At 32.4% G+C, this 13886-nt stretch overlaps 1 protein-coding gene across 1 annotated transcript; it reads right to left on the bottom strand.

Moving 5' to 3' along the window:
* Nucleotides 1-3750: 3750 nt before the first annotated feature.
* On the bottom strand, nucleotides 3751-10013 carry LOC129292484 (delta(14)-sterol reductase). Its single transcript, XM_054930037.1, is given in 14 exon segments — nucleotides 3751-4141; nucleotides 4246-4320; nucleotides 5017-5136; nucleotides 5232-5308; nucleotides 6098-6179; nucleotides 6925-6971; nucleotides 7064-7184; nucleotides 7750-7797; nucleotides 8563-8654; nucleotides 9151-9207; nucleotides 9551-9591; nucleotides 9594-9620; nucleotides 9735-9852; nucleotides 9957-10013. Coding segments are annotated over 14 exon segments (1107 nt in total). The 5' UTR covers nucleotides 10005-10013; the 3' UTR covers nucleotides 3751-3987.
* Nucleotides 10014-13886: the final 3873 nt, after the last annotated feature.

Here is a 13886-nt window from a genome sequence, read left to right as displayed (position 1 = left end):
TGTCACAGCAACCCTGTTTAGAGCTTGGCAGGATAAATCATTATTGCTGCGTTCCAGTGGATATGTTTATACGATAAAAAATAATAAAAAAGGGAGGTTTGTGAGGAAAGAGTTTTGCTGGGGGAAGATGGTTCAGTTAATGGGGTAGGATCGAGCACATGTGGAGGGGTGGCATACACAGAGAGAGGGGAATGGATCGTGAGCTTTGCACATAAATTGGAGCCCTGTCCATCTACTATTATATTGTAGAACTTCTTGGCATTAAAGCTAGTCTAGAGCTGTGTCGGTCCAAGCTAAGGGATATAGAAATGTGGCTATGCGATCAGACTAAATAGGAGCTATTAATTCAATCACTAGGGACAACGTTCTGAAACACCCATACAGAGATGTCATTGAACAGATGATAAGAAGACTTATCACATACAATTAATTGGGATGTGCATTTCGAGTGGCAAAGGCGTGAACAACTTTTCCGTGCTGTTTTCCAAGCCAATATGGCTCATTCTATGTCAAACACTTCTGTTGTCTTTGATCAAATCCCATCCTAGCTGCCTGAGGTGAGAAATTGATGGAGATTTTCTTGTGCTGTTGTAGTTTAACTTTGCTTGTACTAATGTAATAAAAAATTATACTTTTAAAAATTTATTCAAAAAATATTATATACTATTTTACAAATCATATTTTAGATTCATAATTAATTTTGACATATATATTATAGATGTATTTGGATATTTTTAAAAAATATAATTTTAAATTTATAATTAATTTTTATACGTAGGGTTGTGTAAATATAGTTTACAAAATTATGATTTTGGGTTTTTAGAATCAATTATGGATGAAATCCAAATAAGCACTTCAGCTTCAGATATTGACGTTCGCTTCTGGCAAGCTCGATCTCTACTTTTGTCCATACAATATTATAATTATAATATTATATATCTAGTATTATCGGATTAAATTCAAATATCGTGACGAGGGTAAGTTCCTTAAAAGGCAATTCAACTAGCTAATCAACTCATACGCATAAACAAAGCCACACAATAAAATTTTAAGAGCCTATTCTGTTTCTATTTCTATTTTAATTTTTAAAAACTGTTTTATAATATATTTTTTAAAATTATTTTCATAAAATAGAATGAAATGAAAATTCATTTAATTATATTAATTCAAAAATAATTTTAGAATTTTAAAAATAGACTAATAATGATAGTTAACATCATTAAAATTGTATCCTTGAAAAGAGAAGAGAAGGAAGAGAAGCAGCAGCAGCAGCAGCAGCAGCATAAGCATCCTATTTCCTCGAAGTACGACGTATTGTTGCACGGCTGGGTTTTATTATCCACCGATCGACCTCTCAGCCTCATGCAGTCATGCTTGTATCTTCTCTCTCTCTCTCTCTAATTTTTTTAATAAAGGCCTCAGAGAGACTAGAGAGAGAGAGAGAGAGAGAGAGAGAGAGAGAGAGAGAGAAGAGAATCAGACAAGTCGACGAGCTTTGGCTCAGGGATTCGATTCTCACGTGACTGTTGTACGGTGCCCGTCATCATCCACTTTCTCACCGACTGTACTGCGTGTTTGCATTTCATCAAGATAAGATTATCCACAATCCGACCACACCATCTATCGTTCTGACTGATTCTTATTTTATGATGACAAGACTCGAATTAACCCACCACCGCACCAACCTCCCCAAACCATTCTCTTCCATCAATGCCAAAACGCTTTTCTTTTCTTTTTTTCTTAAATCAATTAATTAGGTGATATAAATAATTATCATGCCTTGACTAAAATAATTTAAAATGATTAAACTGTGGGTCATTTGATTTGTATGAAATTTGACGAGAGTTGCATTTTTACATTTTATTAACTGTTTTATAAATTTTATATTATGTAGCCAGTGAATTGAAGGAAAAAAACAAAGAGAGAGAGCAATTTCTATTATTATTTTTGAGTAATTTTAAAGCTGTAAATAATCTGAATTCAAAGAAAAATGATGGAGATTCTGTGCACTGTTGGCAGGGGTAGTTTTTTATTTAAGCACTTGGAAGTGTGTGTCAGACGGGAATGATAACGAGGAACGAATTTATCGACTCGCAAATTTCATGGAAGTCCCAAACCATCCCCTTTCTTTTGCTGTTGTGGGCCCCTTTTTGTTCATGGACCGACCCGAGCGAGATCCCTCGTCACTTTAGGCCGAAAAGAAATCCCCCGTCAATTCACTCATTTCTCTGCACTATGTATGTGGGCCAAAAATGTGACATGCACGGTGACGTTTTCCCTAATGATAGTGACACGGTAACTAAAGAATTCAAGTCACTGACCGTCTTGATCTCGCCAAACCGTCAAATATAATTAATGATTAATTAGGTAAAACTTCATAGTTAATAGACTTTCCACTTTAACAAGCTCGACAATGTTCATCCCGTCACTTTAGCAAATAAGAAGCGTGCCGCTTAATTAATATAATGAAGTCCAACAAATGCAGGGTTAGGTAAGAATTTTTGTTCCCGTTGTAAGGGGTCCAATTTAAATTATAAGGGCTTTCGCAACGTATTTTCTGAACAAGTTGTCATATTTGATGATTCGAGTTCTACCAAATAGATCTGTCCTAACTTCAACTGAAAATAATATTGTCAGACATAGCTGGATGATACAAATGCGTGTGAAGAATTAAGAATTTAGTAATGAAATTGAGAAATGTTTTGAAGAAAATGGAGAAATTAATTCGCTTACAATGGTGTTTGGCATGATTAGGTAATTAGCTATTAGCATTGTGGCATTTACTTTATTTCTGCACTTCCTTCGGCCGCTAGTCGTAAACATTATTGATAAGTGCAAATGAGAAGGTTAAGAAGTTTGTAAATGGGAAATGCTTCCCCAAAAGGTCATGATCTGTACAAATATTAATTACGAGAAAATAAATACAGAAAGACTGTAAAAGAAACCAACAATGACTTGGTCACAGAATCTTCCTTGGCAGTTTTTTTTCATCTTCCATTCCCTCTGAAGTGTTCAGAAGCAGCATCCTCCAGAGCCTAGAGATCGCGAAAGCGCATACCATCCAAGCCTGAAACAACACCAGCAGTGGGCTTTGCACAAGTTCTAGCATTGTCACTCCCAAGGGTTTGTTCCTGCAAAAGTAGATTCCACCCGCTCCTCCACCTTCAAGTATAGTGATCGTGCACGCGCAGCCACTTCACCAGCTTCACGGTCATGAGGTGAATCAGAAACACGAATGGTAGTTTTCGAGGAGAGGAGTCTCCATTTTTCGAATATACAAAGCAATAGGTGCTCACTCCCTCTTCTCCTGTCATATATTTTTATATTTTTTAATTACAATTGCAATTACCCCACTTGCTGAAATTGCTGTTAATTCTTTCAGATCCTTTTTGTAATTTTTTTATCGATCTGTTTTGTCATTTCTCCATCTCATAGTTAGAGAAAAGTTGGGAGGAAAAAATGTTGTTTTTTTTTTGGGACCAACAATGATGGAGTTCAAAATGAAGAAAAGAGAAAACAGATAATATTCAGTGACTAATATTCTTGCTAAAATCTATTTTTCATTTTCTCTAGCAATATCACAAGATTAAAATTCAAATTAAATATCAATACTGTTAACTAAAAAATTGAAATCAATTAAAATAAAACTATTCTACTATTTTATTTTAAATTCCCCACTTTTTCTCTCAGAACTTGCTTCATTAGCTTTTTTAACTAATGTGCGATCCATCAAATGTGGTCACATGATAGTTTGAGAACGCAAGATTTGTAACATGCTTAATCTCAAAACACAGTGATCAGGGTTAAACTAAACCAAATTGATAATCTCCCTCATTACTCGTCAAAAAAGCACGCTATAATGTACAATAGTAACTCACTAGCAAGAGATCCATTTTTTCTGTTCAATCAAATGTGTGATCAACAAAGCATGGAAGCTCAAGATCTCTGGCAGGGGTGTCCTGCGGTCAACACATTGAAGGATGTTTCTTAGTATACGTAAGGCAGAATCCTCCATGCAACTAGTTGACGATATTGCGCCCATATTTCTTTATACTTCTGTGCACAACGAGCTTCATCCCTTCTCTCCCTCCAGATCAACAGAATTAGAAGATAAATTGGATAGAAGTATGGAACTGGTGAACTGTAAAAATGAGCAAACAATAAATGCTTGGAATCCTTTTTACTGACTGAAATTAAAGCCCATATCTTAATATGAAAGTTAAGCAACAAGATCAAAGAGGTTACCTTATGCCACAAGGTAAGCTAAAGGAGAGAGCAAGAAGCAGATCCCCCAGGTAGTTACAGTGTCTAGCAATGCCCCTTCAACAAAAAAATAATTAACTGCATCAATAACTTCCATGAAAATCAGAATCAAGAATATGGAAGTTTCTCACAACAGTTCTTGGATGACAATGACGTAGTACAGTAGTGATACAGACAAAAGCACAAACTTCGACTGACAAAAAAGCATATTTTCCGTAAAATGCCAAGTGGTATATGTTCTAGTGATTGGTGATGCATTTTTTTTTTAATTACGCCTTCAATCTTAAAAAATTAACAAGAATAATCATAACAAAAATAAAGGAATTAATATATGATGACTTTGTCATTTAATTATCAGAAAATAGGAATGGCAAACCGGAATCCATCATTTGTTTACCTTGAAACTATCCTTGTCCAAAGGAACTTCAGAATCAGCATTCATATTTGCGATTCTCTCTCGTTTTTTTTTTTTTTTTTAAATCCTGCCAACTAAATGGTACAATCAAGCCTATTGCCTTCACAAGCTCAGTCTCACTAGAATTTGTTCACCCGTAGATCATGGCTTCTTGCCATAAAGTGCTACGTGCATATTTATATAATTTAATAGCCTCTGAAGAACACAAATGCACATTGTTGCTGAACAAATTGACTATTCTTTTAACTCCATAATCTGACAACGTAAAATGATAAGGATGAACAGGAAAATATGCTCATATTTCACAATGGGAAGAAAAGTATTACATGAAATCTTACCAATAACCAGAAGCAAGTAACTTGCCTCCAATGACTTTTGGAGGCTTACCCCATATTAGAGCCTTTGGATTCTTTTTGAAATCATGTTTTTGCTTGTTAGCTCCTCGAAATACCATGTACCTGTGCATTTTTATTCAACAAAGTAGATATCAATATGGTCTCCATAGAGAAATGCTTATGTGCTAATAAGATATTATGGCCTATGGGTAAGTTACCCAATCAGGAAGATGAAGCAATTTGCAATAACAGCAGCAGTTGGTAGCTCCACCTTGTTCAACAAAAGCCACCATCCCTAACAGCAATACAGACTGTTAAGTCACGCAAAGGTACATCTATAAATAGCTGGGTTAAGTTCCTCTCTCCTACAGAGACAAATATATGCCTAAAGCATGCATCAATATCAAATCATTCAGGACCAATCTAGTATTGATTAATGTAGAAACATTATTTTCATAAAAGTACAAGAACAGGCTACAAGGAGCAGTACAAATCCAGCACATGAAGATTTGCCATCACTGAACTTCAGAATATAAAAAAGGCAAGAGAAAAGGTGCCTGAGCAAATGGCCCAAGAAAGTGATTTTATAACTGCTCAAAGTAAATAACTTTGCTTGTCCCCCAAGAATTCCAAACAGTTTGAGACTATAACGCATCAATTCATAAAAATGGTAATCAACCTTGGAAAGGTAAATCTAAATCAAGACCTGCTATTTGAAATAGAATCATGGTGATTATAAGGCTATATTGAGCCACAAACTCTCCTCGTCTCTTTTCTTATTGTTATCATTCTTTTTTGAGGAAAAAAAAATATATACAATTCCATATATCTTTGTCGTCAAGTTACCAATTAAAATATGACAAGTATATTGTTTTTACAGTAAACTGCCTGGTTCTCCGATTAACTTGTACATGAAAAACTATATACTTATCATGTTTTAATTGGGAAACTTAATAGCAAGGACATATAAGAACTGTATTTAAGTAACTTTTTCCTAGCATACGGTGAATTTTCTCCCTTTCATTTGCAAAATCTTTATTTTGCTTGTTATTCCCCATCCCAGTTCATGGTTCAAGCAACTTGCCTGTATGCTAAAAGTGAAGGGAATCCATACTAGATCTCCAAAGACCAACATGAATCCCAGTCTCTCTGCGATTATGTCCCATCTGCAAGAGAAGACTTTTATTATGATCAGTGGATAATGAAGATTGAGGAATACAACAACAGCAATAAGCCTTATCCCACTAAGTGGAGTTGGCTACATGAATCGCATTACGCCATTATGCTCTATCAACAAAAGAAAATTGAGGAATGATGAGATATAATTGAGCAACAACTTCCCATTTACTAGTAGAACCATTGCAGAGCAAAAGAATTATGTGATAAATTAAGAATTTAACAACAAATATGTATGTCCATCTATAACATAAAAACTCTTCACAAGTTGCACTAGTCACGAGCCATGAACAGTGCGACTCTTTATTCCATGCACCACGAGACATGTACTAGTTTCACTTAAAAAAAAAATGTAACAGAAGACGTTGAAATAAATAAAAAATATTACTACACAATAAACAAGCATTTCGACAACATAAAATTCCCCTGATATGCCAGCAAGCACATAAAAAGGCATAACTTCATCTGTACACATACAGATATTTAAACTAGCATAAAATAAAGTTTGAGGGAAACTAAGAAGCATAGATTTCTACCGATTGCATCTAATCAAACAGGAAAAACTGCACAAAAGATATCTATCTGAGGAACAAAATATTTCTCGTCCTACTGCAGAAGAGATAAGGTACGGAAAGCAGTTTTCTAGCCAAATAATTAAATTAACATGAAGCTTTCCGTCTCTTAGCCAGGTTTTTTTTTTTTTAATCTCCTGAGAGTAGTAATTAATTCACTTACGTGGATGTCATGTACTCCTCATGCACGAAATAGTCCAGAATGTATAACTGGAATATTAAGGTGAGAAATTCACACATCAGATGCCAGCAGCAATGGTTTTGTTGTTAGAGAAAGATAGCATGCATGATTTCTGGATTACCGCACAAAACAATTGGTAGAGGATCATTGGTTGGCCCAAGGTACCATCTCGAACACTCTTAGCAAGAACTGATAAATTGATAAGAAGCCACCCCATCATTCCAGCTCTAACAAAGAAAAATCTGCAAAATAAAACTCCGTCAAAGGTTTGGCCATGTGTTGGATTAAATTTTATCCTCACAGCCATTACACTCTGCTAATGATGTTACATGCTGTCTTCATTAAGAAAGTCAGTCATGATCCATATTAGGATACAAAGTTAAACTTGGAACACTATATTCTGTTATCCTACCCATGTTTCTATTGTGATTAGTGGTGTTAAGTACTAAAATGGAAAACTCTCTTGCATGCATATATCATTTTCACTTTTTTTGAAGGCATGCTGTATGGATTGTGTGTTAGACAGCCAGTCGGATGCTGAAATATGAGAAATAGTGGTTGTGCCAATGCATTTTGCAGGACAAAAGTCGTCAAGATTCCCATATGGATAGAGACAACAGTATACAAATAATAAAGTTGACAAATGATTAAATTTTCAATATTTTGAATAATCATTACAAGATACCTAAATGAAAAATAGTTTCCATAAGAAGGTAGGGAGAGATGCCATTCATACCATCTTGTAACTTATTAATACATATGTGGGAATAAAAAAAATCAAGGGAAAATGATGAGTAGATCACATACTTGAGGTCGATACCCATAAAACGAGGATTCAGCTGTATCCCAAACCACCTGTTAAATTAGAATAGAAAACAAGTCAAGAGAATATTGACCACCACAGTTCAATTGATTCAAGGGAGTAAAGTCAATCATTTCACCTCTAAGTGCAGCACTCAGTAGTTCTTCTCAAAGACAGAATGATGGCTTTTCTAGTCTAATTCAATCTTTATAAGACAAACATGATGCCTCAAAATATGTGTATGCATATTGCAGAATAAAATTTTGAAACCTTGATACTAATACCATCAATGCAGCCAAGGGTTAGTAAACAAAAGATATTGATATTCCCATTCTAATATCAAGAATAAGGTGCATGAAGCATCCCATGGGTTAAATCAAAACAAAGTAGTGAAGTACTAGTTAGACTATAATAAATATTATAACCCTATACCTAGAGGCATGTCTCGAATATTAAGACTTTTTCTGTCCAAATCCATGGCATCTCATCTTGTATCACAAGCATCTGTATTTAAGTTCCACAGCTTCCATAGCCTGGTACACCTTTTTTAACTTTTACTCTACCCATCCTTGAGATTCATGTCAGGAAAACAGTTTTTTAGGTTTATTTATTGTACATTTAAAAAACCAGACAGAATTTTGCATGAAAAGCTAAGGCTTGGGAATTGAAAGAACCAGGAAACTTTTATTGTAGTGAATTAAAAGTGAGAAAGACTTGTAGCATATATAACATAGGAATAGGGTGTTGGCAGAAAATACATGAAACAAAAACCTGAAACCATTCTAACTTGAGTAGGCATTTCACTATTTTGAACATACCAGTCATGAATAAGATTTCCACTGATATGAGGTTTTAGAGATGAATCTTTACTGCGTGACTTGCAGCCAGCAAAATAGAGTACCAGAGTCACCTAAAATGTATATGGAAGAAATGAGCAAACAAAATAACTGATAAGGCAAAAAAAAAAAAAAAAAAGCACTACGGGGAATAACAAGAACAGATAAGTAGACATTCAAATAAGTTATCATTTGACAACATTGCAACTTGCAAGATGACATTAGGATTTTTAAGTTTAAAACTAGTCAGAGAAAGACCTTGTTTTGCGCCTCGGTATAAAACTGAAAAGTTGGCTATATATGTTTATTTCCAAATTTCACCCTATTGTTACTTTTGAAATGCAAATCTCTCTAATTAAGCCACGTTGGTATCAAGTAATATTATAATACCACCAGCACAACTCCAAGTTACGGGAGGATACAGCTGAAAAGCAACTGCGTCTGCCTGAGTTATAAATGCCCTATAAAACTTCTTCCAATCAAGCTAATGTAGCCACATGATATTGGAAAGGAAAGTCAAATCATAGTGAACATGTGATCTTTTAAGTGGTGACATTAAGCTTCACATACAAGAAAACTGAAGATAAAAGTTGTGGACAGCAGCTCCAGTCCTCTCTCAGATATAACCTGCAAGAAACATCATCGTCAATATATAAAATTGAAATCCTAATTATTGTGCTTTTTACTGAGAATTCATAATTGCTTTCGGTTTGCGTGCACTATTTTTCTTTTTAAACTTTTAGCACCGGTATAAGTATAACAGGTGGGTGCAATCTAGTTGCCTTGATTCACCATAAAAATAAACACATAAAATCGGTGTTTGGTTCTGAGGGATTTCATTCATCACGAAATGTTTGTTACTGCCTCTACGGACTGATGTTTTAGGAGCCAAAAAACAATAACCATAGAGGAAGCCAATTCCATTGAAGTGGATTAAGCAACAGAAGGTTCACGCGCAGAGAATACATACGGTGAGCGATATGAAACCCATATTGGCACTGATTCCAAGAGTGCAACCAACAGAAGTAGTGAGAACAAACCTGGGAAGTGCGAAAAATAAATTATATATTTACGCAGATCACTTAACTGTCTTCTTTTAGCGGAGACATTCTGACAGAGAGAGGGAGAGATAGCATAAATTTAATAAAACTGACCATTGCAGCGGTATTGAAGACGAGTTCCATCCGCCAAAATCACCCCAGGAACAACTTTTCCAGGCACAATGGCTCCAGCAATCGCCAAGTAAGTAAAGAATCCCACCAGTAAAGCAACCTGGTCAAGATGAAACGGGCGGGAAAAATAAACAGAAGGGAATTTCACGTTATAACCAAATAATCGGAATGATGAACACTTGATTCACGAATTGGGGTACTAACGGAGTTCCAGGACGGAATCAGAGCGTGAATCAGAAAACCCAGGTCCATCTCTGCCCCTCTCACTCAAAATTTCCCAAATGCGTGGCCTCGTTGAGTTCAATGTTTAGATTAGATGCCAGGCCACTTCTCTCCCCTTACTCCTTTCAGTCTCTCAGCTACTGAAGCCGCAGCTGATATGTGATGTACAACAACAAGCGCTCCAAACCTTTTCTTTTTTAAAATTTTCTTCTCTCCGCAGCCCTTTTGTATAGTTAAACTTCCCGGCTGCGGAACGGACACTGGGCGATAGCCGTAAATTTAATTTCCAGGAGAATGGAATTTAAACAGGATGAAAATAAGTTATGGTGAGATAGATTTTGGTTAAATAAAGCTAAACTAATGTGGTAAATTAGAGATTTAGGTTTGGCTTAAAATTTATATAATATTTTTTTTATAAATTTAAATTTGCTTAAAGTTTGATTTAATCTAAAAACTTATTTAAAAAATTTTTTAAATAAATTTTAATTTTAATTTTAAACATCTCAAATATATTTTAAAATTATTATAATATATAATAATAATATAATTTAATTTATCAATTATAATATATAATAATTAAAAAAATTATCAATTATTATATAATATAATAATAAAATAATAATATTAAAATAAATATACAAATACAATATCATTGAAAATATAATTAAAAATAAAAAATAAATTAATTAAAAATTAAATGATGAATTGTGATATAATATCAAATAGACTGATCTATTGAATTAATAGGCTAAATTTTAAAAAAATAAATTTAATCTATTTAATTAAATAAATTTAATTAAAAATTTAAATTTATCTTAAGTTTATTTAATAATATGTCGGGCTAAGTTTGAAATAGATCATATTGTAGATTCTGTTAAGAGGCATAATCTATTTTTACTTATCATTTGCTTATCAATCAAGCTCCTCTACTCCACGTGCCTCCGATGACGTTAGTGCCTGTTTGAAAATTCTCATAGTCGTTTTTTTTTTTTTTTGGAGGGGGTGAGGATCATTCAATTTTAAAAGCGAAAATCATGACATTGTAAAAATATAAAAATTATAAATTTACTTTATTTTAAATTTTAGTTTTAAATTATATTTAAAATTAATTTTACAAATCAATTACTATAAAATTTAATTTTGCAATTCAAATCCAAAATTCACCCTCAATCCTTAGGTGGCATGTACCTATCTATCTATTTATTTCTTGTTCAAATATTGTAAATCCTGACGTGATTCAAGAAATGGATGAGATCTAATTATTAATTTCATTAATTTGACTTGATTAATTTTTTAAAATGTTTAATTATTTATAATACTTTTTTTCTCAAATAGATATATTGTCGCGTGCTCGTATATTTTTGTTATGACAACCCATGCCCGTTGCCTGATGAGACACACATTACCTACATAATTAATAGTACAACCTTCTTGCGGATTCATACGTATCGATTCCGCTTTCTGAAACTAAGGCTCCGTTTGGTAGCTTGAAATTATAGAAAAAAAAATGAAATTGAACATAAAATCTGTTAACATATGTACTTGATATGCAATAATTATGATTCTTTGGAATCAGGATTAAAGAAAATTTGACAGAATTCAATTTTATTATATGCATCATAGAATCCAATTCCATGATTCCCTTTCTCCAATTTGCCCCTTCTCTCTCCTCCAATATATTTTTTTAAATTTTAAAAAGGACACTTTAGTCTTTTCTTATTTTAAGTACTTATATTTTATAAAAATTATATCAGAATTCCATCATCATACCAAACACACTTTTAAATTCAATTCTATTCCAATTTCAATTCTAATTTCGATTCCGATTCCAATTCTGATTTCATTAAAAACTCTTTCATCATACTAAACATGACCTAACAACTTGGGCTTTGAATATGGAGGAAGAGCAATTACATGATTTAACATGGGAAGAAAAAGAGGAAAGGAAAAAAAAAAAAAAAATGAATGCTTCAATTCATATACCATGTATACCATTTTTAGAATAAATAAATAAATAAAAAGTGAGGAACATTACTATCAAATGTCATAAATATGTAAATTAAAATTTCAATTTTAATTCTATATATTTAAATCTTGATGGCTAGATTGCGTGGCACAGTATTTGTGCTGGTCATTGACAAAGTTTGTCAAAATATGACTTCACTTTCTTTCTTTTTTTTAACAAATGACTCTACAGTAAGATAATTTGTTGACTTTGTCTCTATATATAAAATATTTTTACTTAAATCTTACATATAAATAAATTTTATTATTTAGTTTTTTTTCTTGTCTTAAGTTTGTTATTTAGGTGCAAGTATATATAATCACAATAATTTTCAGTTTTTATCTCTAATAATGTTAGAAAAATTTTAAAGAAAAATGGTGTGCCTATCAACCATTAAAGTAATGAGATGGCTGCCTCATTAAAATAATATGAGAATCTTCTACAGGGAAGATAGACCAGCGGGAGAAAAAGTTTATGCAGCTTATTGGAATATTGGTTGGTTTTGATTTTTAGAGATATTTCCTCCCCTTTTCAAGACAATAAAAAAAATTTGTTTAATTTTTCAAAAATATTATGACATTCTTTATATTTTTGAATAAAATAAAATTTATAAAATATATTATATATAACATGACAAAAAAAAATCTAGGCCTCTATAATTTACTCTGTTTTAATTAGGCCCTTAAAATTTGATGGATAAAATATGTCAATTCTTAAAAGTTAAAATTATTAATGAATTATTTATTTTTTAAAATAAAAATAATTCTAAAATTTATAAAAATCTTCATTTAATATTCCTGGCCAAAAAGGGAAAAAAGAAAATTTGATTGAATACAATGTCTACATCTTAATAAGTTTTTTATGAAAATTTTACAAGATTAAAAATTTATTTGTAAGAAATAACTTAATTATATAAATTTTGAGTTATAAAAATTATATAATTAATTTTAAAATTATATATTTTAATAAAAATATAACCCTTAATTTCATATCTTAAAAGGAAAAATTTATTAATTCTTAAGAATTAAGATATTTAATAAACTACAAGCACTTAATATAAAATTGATAAAAATTATAAAAAACTTCCTATAAAATATAAAATGACTTGGCAATACACATGGTTAAATAAATACAAGTAATTCAATCAATGGAACACAGTTAATTAGAGTAAATTAGCCTAATAACCATGCAAAATCTATTAACTAAAAATTATGGAAGACGTTTTTAAAAATTCTGAAATGTAGCGCATTTATAATCTTGGGCTGCGACGTTCCCTTTTCATCCCTAAAACAAATAAAAGAATTTGTGTAACAGAATAGCAAAATTTGTGTATCTAAATGATTATAATCATGGCTCATTTATAATCATACATTACTTTAATATTTAAACACTTTTAAATATTTTACTGTCTTTAGTTGACATAATATATTTTAGATTTGAGAATGACAATAAAATTTTAAATTATAGGAGTGGTTTTTTCCATTTTAATTTAACTTAAATATTAATCTGAATCATATTATAAAATATTTGAAATGTTAGGCTATCATCTGTTAAATGGGGAAGATGTGCAAAAATTCCAATTAATTACAATCAGCACCCGCAGCAAAGATATTTAACATGAACATATTTCAAGAATGGAATAAATTTTGCCACTGTCAAATTAGGGGTGTGTTCACGGGACGGGACGGGATTAGGACACCTCCGTCCCGTGTCTCATCCCGAAAAAGAGATCAGAACTGAATTTTAGTCCTGTGTTCCGTTCCGTCCTGAAAGTCATCCCGTCCCGTCAAGAGTCGGGACGGGATCGGGACAAGATCCGGACGTCTCGCCATCTCGATAAATGGAATAATATCGAAAAAAAGATCTGGATAATAATATTCATTTAAATTTTAAATTATATAATTTAT

The sequence above is a fragment of the Prosopis cineraria genome, unplaced genomic scaffold (genome assembly GCF_029017545.1).
Source record: "Prosopis cineraria cultivar Desert tree isolate PC_DT_omini unplaced genomic scaffold, ASM2901754v1 PC1, whole genome shotgun sequence".
Taxonomy (NCBI): Eukaryota; Viridiplantae; Streptophyta; class Magnoliopsida; order Fabales; family Fabaceae; genus Prosopis; species Prosopis cineraria.
This window is presented reverse-complemented; position numbering and strand designations above follow the sequence as displayed.